This window comes from Takifugu flavidus, chromosome 18 (genome assembly GCF_003711565.1).
Source record: "Takifugu flavidus isolate HTHZ2018 chromosome 18, ASM371156v2, whole genome shotgun sequence".
NCBI classification, from domain to species: domain Eukaryota; kingdom Metazoa; phylum Chordata; class Actinopteri; order Tetraodontiformes; family Tetraodontidae; genus Takifugu; species Takifugu flavidus.
Window position 1 is genome coordinate 13057648 of NC_079537.1, and position 12410 is coordinate 13070057.

Here is a 12410-nt window from a genome sequence, read left to right on the forward strand (position 1 = left end):
GTCAGGGTTAGGCTCAGGGCTAGGCTCAGGGGTAGGGCTCAGGGGTAGGCTTAGGGTCAGGGTCAGGGCTAGGGTCAGGGTCAGGGGTAGGGCTCGGGGTCAGGGGTAGGGCTCAGGTCAGGGCTAGGCTCAGGGGTCAGGGGTAGGCTCAGGGGTCAGGCTAGGCTCAGGGGTCAGGGGTAGGGCTCAGGGTCAGGGGTAGGGCTCAGGGGTCAGGGTTAGGCTCAGGGCTAGGGTTAGGGTCAGGGTCAGGGGTAGGGCTCGGGGTCAGGGGTAGGGCTCAGGGTCAGGGTTAGGGCTAGGGTTAGGGTCAGGGTCAGGTCAGGGTCAGGGATAGGGGTAGGGCTCAGGGGTAGGGCTCAGGGGTAGGGCTCAGGGTTCAGGGTCAGGGCTAGGTCAGGGGTAGGGCTCAGGTCAGGTCAGGGTCAGGGTCAGGGGTAGGGTTAGGGTCAGGGTCAGGGCTAGGGTCAGGGGTAGGGCTCGGGGTCAGGGGTAGGGCTCAGGGGTAGGGCTCAGGGGTCAGGGTTAGGCTCAGGGCTAGGGTTAGGGTCAGGGTCAGGGGTAGGGCTCGGGGTCAGGGTTAGGCTCAGGGTCAGGGTTAGGGCTAGGGTTAGGGTCAGGGTCAGGGTCAGGGTCAGGGATAGGGGTAGGGCTCAGGGGTAGGCTCAGGGGTAGGGCTCAGGGTTCAGGTCAGGGCTAGGGTCAGGGTTAGGGTCAGGGTCAGGGTCAAGGTAGGGCTCGGGGTCAGGGTTAGGCTCAGGGTCAGGGCTAGGGTCAGGGGTAGGGCTCGGGGTCAGGGGTAGGGCTCAGGGGTAGGGCTCAGGGTCAGGTTAGGCTCAGGCTAGGGTTAGGGTCAGGGTCAGGGGTAGGGCTCGGGGTCAGGGGTAGGGCTCAGGGTCAGGGTTAGGGTCAGGGCTAGGCTCAGGGGTAGGGCTCAGGGGTAGGGCTCAGGGTTAGGGTCAGGGTCAGGCTCAGGGTCAGGGTTAGGGTCAGGGTCAGGTAGGGCTCAGGGTCAGGGGTAGGGCTCAGGGTCAGGGTTAGGCTCAGGGTCAGGGCTAGGCTCATGGGTAGGGCTCAGGGGTAGGCTTAGGGTCAGGGTCAGGGCTAGGGTCAGGGTCAGGCTCAGGGTCAGGGTTAGAGGTCAGGGGTCAGGTGTAGGCTCAGGGGTAGGGCTCAGGGGTCAATCCTCTCCTTGTTCTAGTGTCTTCCTCCTTGACCACCCCCACCCTCAGACCTACCAGAACCCTCGACCCAGCGACATGGAACACTGATCTGTAGGTTTGGACTTTCCTGCTTGTCACACCGAGTTGTGATATTGATGGTTTCTATAACTACAACATGTGAGAGAGAGTGTGTGTGTGTGTGTGTGTGTGTGTGCGCGCGCGTGCGTTTATCTGACCTTACAGGCTCCAGGCAGCAGGTGCAGTTTGACGTAGGGGTCTGCTAATCCATTGAAGTCCATCGGCTTCAGACCCTGGAAGGGTGAGAAGACATGAAGGTGTGTGTGTGTGTGTGTGTGTGTCCTTCAACTCTGTGATTGTTTACAAAACCCAGAAGGTGAATATGATGAGGGTTCCTGCAGGAACCTGGGGAGGAACCCACCCTGGCCTTCAGCACGGTGCAGTGCAGCTGACTGGAACTCTGCTCATAGTGCAGCTCAAACTCCAACATTCCCAGAGCAGCTGCAGACACAAGAACATGCAGATCATCACCTGGTCAGCTAGCGTTAGCAGATCTGATCACATGATCAGGAGAGAGTCCCAGCATGACAGGAGAAGGTGGAGGTGATGGAGGTGGTGGTGGAGGTGATGGTGGAGGTGATGAAGGTGATGGTGGAGGTGATGAAGGTGATGGTGGAGGTGATGAAGGTGATGGTGGAGGTGATGAGGTGATGGTGGAGGTGATGGTGGAGGTGATGCCGGTGATGGTGGAGGTGCTGCCGGTGCTGGTGGCGGTGCTGGTGGAGGTGCTGCCGGTGCTGGTGGCGGTGCTGGTGGAGGTGCTGCCGGTGCTGGTGGCGGTGCTGCCGGTGCTGCCGGTGCTGGTGGCGGTGCTGGTGGCGGTGCTGCCGGTGCTGGTGGCGGTGCTGCCGGTGCTGCCGGTGCTGGTGGCGTGCTGGTGGCGGTGCTGCCGGTGCTGGTGGCGGTGCTGCCGGTGCTGCCGGTGCTGGTGGCGGTGCTGCCGGTGATGGTGGAGGTGAGCTGGAATGAGCCACCTGGGCCTAAGATGATGAAGATGTTGGCGATGAAGACGATGATGCTGGTCCTCTCTACTCAATCACCACAACAGAACCTTTCAATCAGCACGACAGGAGTCGTCTGTGGACACCTCAACACCCTCAGTACCGTCATCACAGCAAATATAGATGGAATGGACCAAAGCAGCGTCTGGTTCTGCTGAGGTTCTGCTGAGGTTCTGCTGAGGTTCTGCGGTGCAGGTGTGATCCGGGAGACTCACTGCAGTCGTCACTGTCGGAGGAGATGATGTCCACTGATGTGTCCATGCTGCTGGTCAGGGACAGGGACCCCCCTCCTGGTTGTCTGTGGACCAGCTGAGGGGAGAGAAGGTGAGCCCCCCCCCCCTCTGAGGCCATGCAGAGGGGGCTGAGGGCCACAGGGGAGGTGGGGCTTGGAGGTCCTGGAGAGGTGGGAGACGGACGTGGGAAGTAGGCGGAGATTTGCTGGATGGGTCTGATGGGTCCAGGACAGACGTCAATGGCCATGTGTTCTCTGATGGAGACGCTGAGCTTTGGTCCTCTACGCAAAGTCATAGGTTCTAATGGAGCAAAGACGCAGGTGATCAGGTCACATGACCCCCCCCCCCACACACACTCAAATAAGGTCGCGTGCAAGCGTTGTGGAGCGTCCGTGTCGATCCGTCTGCTCCTCAGGAATCTTTAAAGACGTCAAAACACAAATGTAACGAAACAGAAATGAAACAGAAACAGGAAAAGAAAGAAAGAAAGAAAGAAAGAAAGAAAGAAAGAAGAAAGAAAGAAAGAAAGAAAGAAAGAAAGAAAGAAAGAAAGAAAGAAAGAAGAAAGAAAGAAAGAAAAAAGAAAGAAAGAAAGAAATCTGACCTGAGAGCTGCAGCAGATTCCAACACAACAGAGGGTGGATCCCAAATGTTCCGAGGTCGATGCTCACGGGTGGGTAATTGTGTGTGTGGGGGGGGGGGGGCAGGAGATGGAAGAGAGAGAGTGGGAGGGAAGAGAAGGGGGACAGGATCCCCTCAATCCTCCCATTCTCAGTCGTCCTCCCCCAGGATGCAGATTGCAGGGGGAGGCAGCAGTGTGTGTGTGTGTGTGTGTGTGTGTAATTAGGGTTTACTGAGGTCTAATGAACATGTGTAAACGGACACACGTGTGGAAACACACATGGAGTCTGAAGCGTCTCCTCCCCCCCAGGAAACAGATGGAAATGATTATGAAAACCAGCCCCCCCCCCCCCCCCCCCCATTCGGGTTCCTGTGGGCGGGGTCATCACCACGGAGGCCACGCCTCCCAGTAACAAACAAGATTTAAACATGAGAATTCTGCAGCTTTTGGGTGTCAGAGCGTCGTCCTGCTGGAGTCAAATGAAACAGACGTCACACTTCCACTCATTTAATCCCCAAACAAAGTAAACATGAACAACAGTGCACATCACCGTAGTGCAAACGCATTCTCAAAAGGAAAGGTTGACAAAATGAGTGTAAGTGTCCAAAAAGGCTCTTCAGATTCATTTACTACAACTCCCAGGATGCAGTGCAGAAACAGCGGTGCAGCTAAGGTCTGAAAACTACAGTTCCCATGAGCCTCAGAGAGCCAGCGCTCTCAAGAACGAAGGGGGCGTTTCTGAAAGGCATTCTGGGAGCTGGAGTTTATATGCAGAAGCGTCTGTCCTCACTGGCCCGGGAGCGCCCCCAGCAGGCCGCTGGCGGTGGTGAAGAGGTTGATGGGGGAGGAACCATCTGTGATGAGAGTCGACTTCAGCCCGAGAGCCTGAAGCATCTTCACCTGCAACAGGAAGTGGAGTCTGATTGGCTGCAGCGAGATCACCTGGTGCACAGAAATACAACCACCGAGAGCGGCGTTACCTGAGTGTCTGGCCCCGCCCTCGCCATCTCCTTCAGAGTGTCACTCCCCAGACTCTGGACCATCTGACTGAAGCGCTCGCTCTCGATCTGAGCCAGACGCTTCTGCTTCTCCACCTCCAGACCGTCCATCTGCTGCTTGTAGCTCAGCTCCTGCTCACGAGCCTTTGCCAGACGTTGTAGCTCCGCCTCCTGCACACACATCCGGACACAACGTCCAGGGAGGGACGATGAACGTCCTGTTTTACTTCAACGCTAACGCTAATGCTAACGGAGTCGTACCGCCTCGATCCGCTGAGCTTCCACCTTCAGTTTGGCCTCGTTGACGGCGGCTTCGCCCTGGATGCGAGCGGCCTCCGCACGAGACTGGGCCTCAGCCTTGGCTGCTCCGGTGCTCTCCACCGCAGCACTGCGACACACACGGGTCACACGGGTCACACGGGTCCACCCGTGGGACCGGTCCCAGGAACCCCGGGGTCCTACCTGAGGGCCTCCAGCTCCAGCAGCTCTTTGCGAGCTCTCTCAGCTTCAGCCTGGTCAGTGATCCTCTGACGCTCCAGCTTCCCTCGAGCCTCCTGCTCCAGACGCTCCGCCTCGTGGCTGCGCACACACACACACACACACACCAGACACACACACACACACACACACACACCACACACACACACACACACCAGACACACACACACACACACTCATTACCCTCCACCCTCCTCTGCCCCACCGGCCATGTGTTGCTGCTCCGCCCACCGTGCGGCGGCCTCCTGGGAGTTGGTGGTGATCTCGATGGCGAGCTGGACGCTCTTCTGCAGGGCGTCCCGGGTCCGCTGGTCCACGGGCTCCGCAGACTGGATGTCCACACTGCTAATCACCAGGTTGTTCTGGCCAAAGCGGAGGAAGGGGCGCACCGCCAGCTTCTCATCAAAGCCGAAGACGGCAGAACAGATGATCCGGTTCGAGTTCTACAAAACAGATGAGCGTTCCATTAGCTTTGGGTTAGCATGCTAGCGTGAGCAGCAAAGTGACAGAGATAAAGATAAAGATAAAGGACTGTAAAATCAGGTTCCAACCTTATGAAAGTCATCAAACTGCACCGAGGCCACGGCGCCTCTGATCCTGGAGGCCACGGCTTTGCAGGCGTCTCCCACGAAGTCCGGGACCGAGAACAGAGCTGCGGCGTCCGCGGGGTCCTCACGGGACTTCACTTCAAAGTGCCTGCGGAGAAACGGAAGCAGAGGACGAGGCGTGAGGGTGGTTTGCTGTGGTTAGCTAGCTGTAGCTTTAGCATAGACATGGCATAGTTTGATGCAGCTGTCATTCTCCTCAATTCATCATCGCTTGAAGAAACCTTGAGCAGGACCCCAGGACAAGCAACAGCGGGAGGAAGAAACCTTGAGCAGGACCCCAGCACAAGCAACAGCGGGAGGAAGAAACCTTGAGCAGGACCCCAGCACAAGCAACAGCGGGAGGAAGAAACCTTGAGCAGGACCCCAGCACAAGCAACAGCGGAGGAAGAAACCTTGAGCAGGACCCCAGCACAAGCAACAGCGGGAGGAAGAAACCTTGAGCAGGACCCCAGCACAAGCAACAGCGGGAGGAAGAAGAAACCTTGAGCAGGACCCCAGGACAAGCAACAGTGGGAGGAAGAAACCTTGAGCAGGACCCCAGGACAAGCAACAGCAGGAGGAGGAAGAAACCTTGAGCAGGACCTGGCTTGAGGCAGAACGTTAGCTGGAGGGTCCATAAACCGCCTTAAATCTCTAATCATGTGTTCATTTACGGCTACACCGAAGGTAGCTTAATTTCTCTGCTCCTCTGAACATTAGCGCTGTTAGCATAAGCTAACTAGCTAAATCCCTGTCATCTCTGAGTGAGGGCAGCTACGAGCCGTGTTGCTGATAAGCGACATTCGCTAGGTGGCGTCACCAGTTGTAGGACAGCTGCAGCTGCAGGCGGGCGTGGTCGGCCGTCTCGATGGTGATGATGTCGGTGAAGAAGTCGGGTCCCAGCAGGAGGCAGATGGCCTTGATCACGTTGGCCCGCTTTGGTTTGTCTCCAGACAGCGACAGGACAGTAAACTGCTCATCAGGTCCCAACATCACCATCTCGGGTCCAAACACCACCCTTAAGACAAGAACACAGAGTCAATGGTTCGGTCCAGCGGCCACCATCAGAACCAGGGACCAGGGGCAGAGTCTGACCTGGCTCTCTTCTCTCTGTAGTCGTAGACCTGGACTGCGGCGTTATGCGGGACCCTGAAGGACACCACCCTGGTTTTGTCTCTCTGTTTAACCTCTGTAGTTCTGATCCGATCCGAGCGATCGGCCAGCGGGTCCCGAGGAGAAGCTAGCAGGGCCTCAACATTAGCAGGAAGCTCCTTCTGCCACAACTCCTCGTCCTGGGTCAGCATGTAGGTGTGGCCAATCACAGCTCGGACCTGAGAGGACGCAGACAGTCCGATAATAGAGCGATAATACCAAAACACCTGAGCGGGACAGGGTCAGGGACAGGGACAGGGACAGGGACAGGGTCAGGGTCAGGGACAGGGTCAGGGACAGGGACAGGGACAGGGTCAGGGTCAGGGTCAGGGACAGGGTCAGGGACAGGGACAGGGACAGGGTCAGGTCAGGGTCAGGGACAGGGACAGGGTCAGGGTCAGGGACAGGGTCAGGGACAGGGACAGGGACAGGGACAGGGTCAGGGACAGGGACAGGGTCAGGGTCAGGGACAGGGTCAGGGACAGGGACAGGGACAGGGTCAGGGTCAGGGTAAGGGACAGGGACAGGGTCAGGGTCAGGGACAGGGTCAGGACAGGGACAGGGACAGGGACAGGGTCAGGGTCAGGACAGGGTCAGGGACAGGGTCAGGGACAGGGACAGGGTAAGGGACAGGGACAGGGTAAGGGACAGGGTCAGGGACAGGGTAAGGGACAGGGTCAGGGTAAGGGACAGGGTCAGGGACAGGGTAAGGGACAGGGACAGGGTCAGGGACAGGGTAAGGGACAGGGTCAGGGTAAGGGACAGGGTCAGGGACAGGGTCAGGGACAGGGTAAGGGACAGGGTCAGGGACAGGGTCAGGGACATGGTCAGGGACAGGGTCAGGTCAGGGACAGGGTCAAGGTAAGGGACGGGGTCAGGGACAGGGACAAGGAAAGGGTCAGGGACAGAGACAGGGACAGGGTCAGGGTAAGGGACAGGGTAGGGGACAGGATCAGGGTCAGGGACAGGCTAAGGGACAGGGACAAGGAAAGGGTCAGGGACAGGGTCAGGCTAAGGGACAGGGACAGGGTGAGGGCCAGGGTAAGGGACAGGATCAGGGTCAGGGACAGGGTCAGGCTAAGGGACAGGGACAAGGAAAGGGTCAGGGACAGGGTCAGGCTAAGGGACAGGGTCAGGCTAAGGGACAGGGACAGGGACAGGGTCAGGATCAGGATCAGGGTCAGGGTCAGGGTCAGGGTCAGGGTCAGGGTCAGGGTCAGAACCAGCATTCATGAGGCTCTGGAGCCCGTTTGGGTTCAGAGGTGCTCCAGGACCGTCCTCAGCTGCCCCCCCTCCCCTACCTTCCCAGTCTTGATGTCCCTGACGTAGATGCCCTCGTTCTCATCCAGCGGGATGGCCTGTCGTTTCAGAACCACCTCCACCGTGGCGGGGGGGACGTACTCGAGGGGACCCCGGAGCATCCAGCGGTCTCCAGGCCGTCGGAAGACACCGCTGGTGCGCAGACGCTTCACCCTCTGTTCGTCGCCATCGTCCTCGTCACCATCATCCTGAGACTGGGGGACGAGAGGAGGGGACAGGTGGGTGACAGGAAGGACCGTTAGCAGCTGCTGCTGCCATGCTAACACAACGACGCTAAAGCTAACGGGCTTTTCCTTAAGCAGGCAGCACCGGGTCAGCTGTTTGGACAGGCGTCCACAGGTGACCCAGGCCCGGCCCGACCCTGTGTCTCACCTCTTGAGTGTCATGGAAGGTCTCCACTGCTCGCAGAACCAGCCCCTCCTCCTCCGACAGGACGTACACGTCCTGGATGCCGTCCTCCAGACACTCCCCCGGACGCAGGAAGAAGGAACACTCGCCCTGACAGGGGAGACGAAGAGGAGGGACAATTCAGAGGGAAGACAGGCTGCTCGTCCCGGAGGACGGGGAGGACAGGGGGAGGATGGGGAGGGTAAGGGAGGACAGTGGGAGGACATGGAGGATGGGGGAGGACAGTGGGAGGACGAGGGAGGACAGGGGGAGGACGGGGGAAGATGGGGAGGGTAAGGGAGGACAGTGGGAGGACAGGGGGAGGACATAGAGGATGGGGGAGGACATGGAGGATGGGGAGGACGGGGGAGGACAGTGGGAGGACGGGGGAGGACAGGGGGAGGACATGGAGGACGGGGGAAGATGGGGGAGGACAGGGGGAGGACATAGAGGACGGGGGAAGATGGGGGAGGACATAGAGGACGGGGGAAGATGGGGGAGGACAGGGGGAGGACATAGAGGACGGGGGAGGACGTCTGCACCTTCACCACCCGCTTCTTTCCCAGCTGAGGTTTCCCGTCGGCCCCCACCGGGTCCAGGACCACGCAGTACTGCCTGCTGTTGAGGGTGGTCACGTCCACCACGCCCACCACCTCCTCCGCCACCGAGGGGACGTGCGCCTCCCTGTCCGCCGCCGTCACCAGCCACTCCTCCCCCGTGCGGCGCTCCCGCCCACCGTCGTCCTTGAAGGCCCTCAGAGCACGAACGTGGAGAGCTTTCTGTGGGGGGGGGACACGTGGACGTCAGGATGAGGGTGACCACCAGCCAGAGGCGGCCCGTCAGAGCGGCGGGGGGGGGGGCACCTTGTCAGTGAGGACGAAGGCGGTCACGATGTCCAGGACTTCCTCGTGAGCACCTGGAAGGTACGCCCCCACCTTCCTCACCAGCCACTCCTCCCCTGCAACACAAAGTGCCCCTGAAGCTGGGGGGCCCCCACCTGCAGCCCCTCCCACACAGGTATGCTACGCTAGCAGGAGCTAGCGTCCCAGCGGCGAGCCGTCCTCAACCAGTGACCCGGTGGACGCCTCCCCGGTCCACGCCTCTTTACGGGCCCTCAGCCTGATGGCCTGGTTCTCTCGGATGACGGTAGCTTTGATGGTCTCCAGGACGACCACCTCCTTCCTGGGGATGTAGGTCCCTGTGGACGGAGGCAAAGCTGACGGGGACAGGCCTGACTGACGGGGACAGGCCTGACTCACGGGGACGGGGACACGCTGACTGACGGGGACACGCCTGACTGACGGGGGACACGAAACGCCTGACTGATGGGGACGGGGACACGCCTGACTGATGGGGACGGGGACACGCCTGACTGACGGGGACACGCCTGACTGACGGGGACATGCCTGACTGACGGGGACACGCCTGACTGACGGGGACGGGGACACGCCTGACTGACGGGGACACGCCTGCTGACGGGGACACGCCTGACTGACGGGGGACACCGCCTGCTGACGGGGACACGCCTGACTGATGCTGACGGGGACACGCCTGACTCACGGGGACGGGGACACGCCTGACTGACGGGGACACACGCCTGACTGACGGGGACACGCCTGACTCACGGGGACGGGGACACGCCTGACTGATGGGGGACACGCCTGACTGACGGGGACACGCCTGACTGACGGGGACACGCCTGACTGATGGGGGACACGCCTGACTGACGGGGACACGCCTGACTGACGGGGAACACGCCTGACTGACGGGGAACACGCCTGACTGACGGGGACACCCTGACTCACAGGGGACACGCCTGACTGACGGGACACGCCTGACTGACGGGGACGGGGACACGCCTGACTGACGGGGACGGGGACACGCCTGACTGAATGGGGACGGGGACACGCCTGACTGACGTGGCCACGCTGACTGACGGGGACACGCCTGACTGATGGGGGACACGCCTGACTGACGGGACACGCCTGACTGACGGGGACACGCCTGCTGATTGGGACACGCCTGACTGACAGGGACACGCCTGACTGACAGGGGACATGCCTGACTGACGGGGACACGCCTGACTGACGGGGACACGCCTGACTGACGGGGACGGGGACACCCTGACGATGGGGGACACCCTGACTGACGGGGACACGCCTGACTGACGGGGACCACACGCCTGACTGACGGAACGGGGACACGCCTGACTGACGGGGACACGCCTGACTGACGGGACACGCCTGACTGATGGGGGACACGCTGACTGACGGGGAACACGCCTGACTGACGGGGACACGCCTGACTGACGGGGACGGGGACAACGCCTGACTGACGGGGACACGCCTTACTTGACGGGCCGGGGACACGCCTGACTGACGGGGACGGGGACACGCCTGACTGATGGGGACACGCCTGACTGACGGGGACACGCCTGACTGACGGGGACAACGCCTGACTCACAGGGGACACGCCTGACTGACGGGGACACGCCTGACTGACGGGGACACGCCTGGACTGACGGGGACGGGGACACGCCTGACTGACGGGGACACGCCTGACTGACGGGGACAAACGCCTGACTCACACGGGACGGGGACACGCCTGACTGACGGGACACGCCTGACTGACGGGGACACACGCCTGGACTGACGGGGGACACGCCTGACTGACGGGGAACACTGCCTGACTGACGGGGACGGGGACACGCCTGACTGCCGGGGACACGCCTGACTGACGGGGACACGCCTGACTCACGGGCGGAACACGCCTGACTGAACGGGGACACGCCTGACTTGACGGGACACGCCTGACTGACGGGGGACACGCCTGACTGACGGGGACACGCCTGACTGATGGGGACACGCCTGACTGATGGGGGACACGCCTGACTGACGGGGACGGGACGTCCCGCCTCCCTCTCCTACCTGGTCCTTCAAACAGCCACTCGTCTCCAGCGACCCTCTTCTCGCCACCCTCTTCCTGGAAGTCCAGCAGTGCCTGGAGACGCAGCGCCGTGTCCGGATACACGATCTGGAGCGGGGTCACGTCCTGGACCAACACACAAACAGGCTGAAAGGTCACGAAGCCGACCGGAACCTGGAGTCCAAGCCCGACCCTGCAGGGGAAGACAGACCTGCTGGATCTCCTCTCCAGGATACAGTGGGAAGGGGTCCTGGGTCAGGCGGATCTCCAGGTCAGCATGTCGGAGCTTGGCCTGTCCCGACTGGTCAAAGAGGACCTGGCCTCCGCGTCCCGGGCCACCGGGTTGAGGATGACGCAGTAGTGACGCGGCGGCACCATGATCATGTGGAACGGAGAGAAGAGAACTCTGGAGAGACAAGGACAGGAACCGGATCAGGACACATGACATGGCCCAGAGACGGACCGGGAGCAGAACCTCCTGACCTCTCGTTGTCCTGTCGGATGTAGGTGAGGGGTCCGACCTCGATGCGGGCGATGTTGGTGTTCTGGTCCAGAACGTGGATGTAGTGATGAGGAGGGATGCGGATGATCGACACCTCGGTGGGAACGTCGCTCTCATTGCTGCGGGCGACACTTTTCTTGGACATGATGGGAAAAGGCGGCTGTGGAAACAAATGTTGGGATCAATCAGGACCGAGTCAAGTCTGGACCTGGACCTGGACCTGGACCTGGACCCTCAGGTCAGCTGACCGGCTGCTGTCTGACTGGTTGGTTATTGATTTCTAACCCAGCTGATCAGATACGCGTCGTCGCTCCAGACTTCTCTAACAATGGAGAGGTTCTGATTCTAACCAGAACCAGAACCAGACTTCCTCTTCTGTGGTTCCAGGATCTTCCAAGAAGTGACGGCGTCAGTGTGAAACTACAAAGGTGATTCCACCTGGACCCGATCAGGTGATTTGTGTCATTTAAACGTCAGGTAATAAAGTTGGGACACGCCCACAGGTGAAAGACTCGCAGGAAACCGACCGAAAGAGTTTTCCAGGTAAAAGAAGCACCTTGACTGAATACCTGCTCACTTCCGCCTCAAGAACTTCCTGGTTTGCGGATTTAGATGAATAAACTTGAGAGTTGCGGAGTTTTTCTCCGTCTCTGCTTCAAATCTCGGATTTTAAGAGCTCAGATTTCAACTTCCGGTGTTGATCTACGAGTTTTTCCAGTATGAATTAAACTGGACTTACTGGTTCCGGACCTCTGCTGGTTCCACTGGCGATCCACTGGCGATCCACTGGTGATCTGACGGAAGTGCGACAGCCTCGAGACTGTTCAAGAGGGGCGTGGCCAGGCAGGAAAGGCGTCACAAGTCACGTGCTCTTGGAATTCTTCTGCGCCAGAGCTCGTTCGGGACTTTCTTTGAAGCCTTTATTGATTATTGAAGCTTTTATT

At 60.0% G+C, this 12410-nt stretch overlaps 2 protein-coding genes across 3 annotated transcripts in view; both read right to left on the reverse strand.

Annotated features, from left to right (window-relative positions):
• The window catches only part of doc2a (double C2-like domains, alpha), a 10048-nt gene extending 6600 nt beyond the window's left edge, over window positions 1-3448 (reverse strand). The window contains exons 1-4 of one of the 2 annotated variants that reach the window (XM_057015134.1): window positions 3080-3448; window positions 2458-2775; window positions 1603-1682; window positions 1400-1474 (exon numbers count right to left, since the gene is read on the reverse strand). In XM_057015134.1, the coding sequence (XP_056871114.1) occupies window positions 1400-1474; window positions 1603-1682; window positions 2458-2770 (468 nt within the window). In that variant the 5' untranslated portion in view covers window positions 2771-2775; window positions 3080-3448. Of the gene's footprint in view, window positions 1-1399; window positions 1475-1602; window positions 1683-2457; window positions 2909-3079 lie in introns of those variants that run through there. The other variant, XM_057015135.1, reaches the window with a different exon arrangement.
• A 140-nt stretch (window positions 3449-3588) lies between these two features.
• On the reverse strand, window positions 3589-12363 carry mvp (major vault protein). Its single transcript, XM_057015100.1, is given in 19 exon segments — window positions 3589-3997; window positions 4078-4266; window positions 4357-4483; window positions 4558-4674; window positions 4825-5036; window positions 5145-5289; window positions 6001-6198; window positions 6276-6511; window positions 7634-7846; window positions 8025-8150; window positions 8582-8818; window positions 8903-8997; window positions 9107-9136; window positions 9139-9237; window positions 10967-11090; window positions 11176-11285; window positions 11288-11370; window positions 11448-11626; window positions 12206-12363. Coding segments are annotated over 18 exon segments (2619 nt in total). The 5' UTR covers window positions 11612-11626; window positions 12206-12363; the 3' UTR covers window positions 3589-3883.
• Between the last annotated feature and the right edge of the window lie 47 nt (window positions 12364-12410).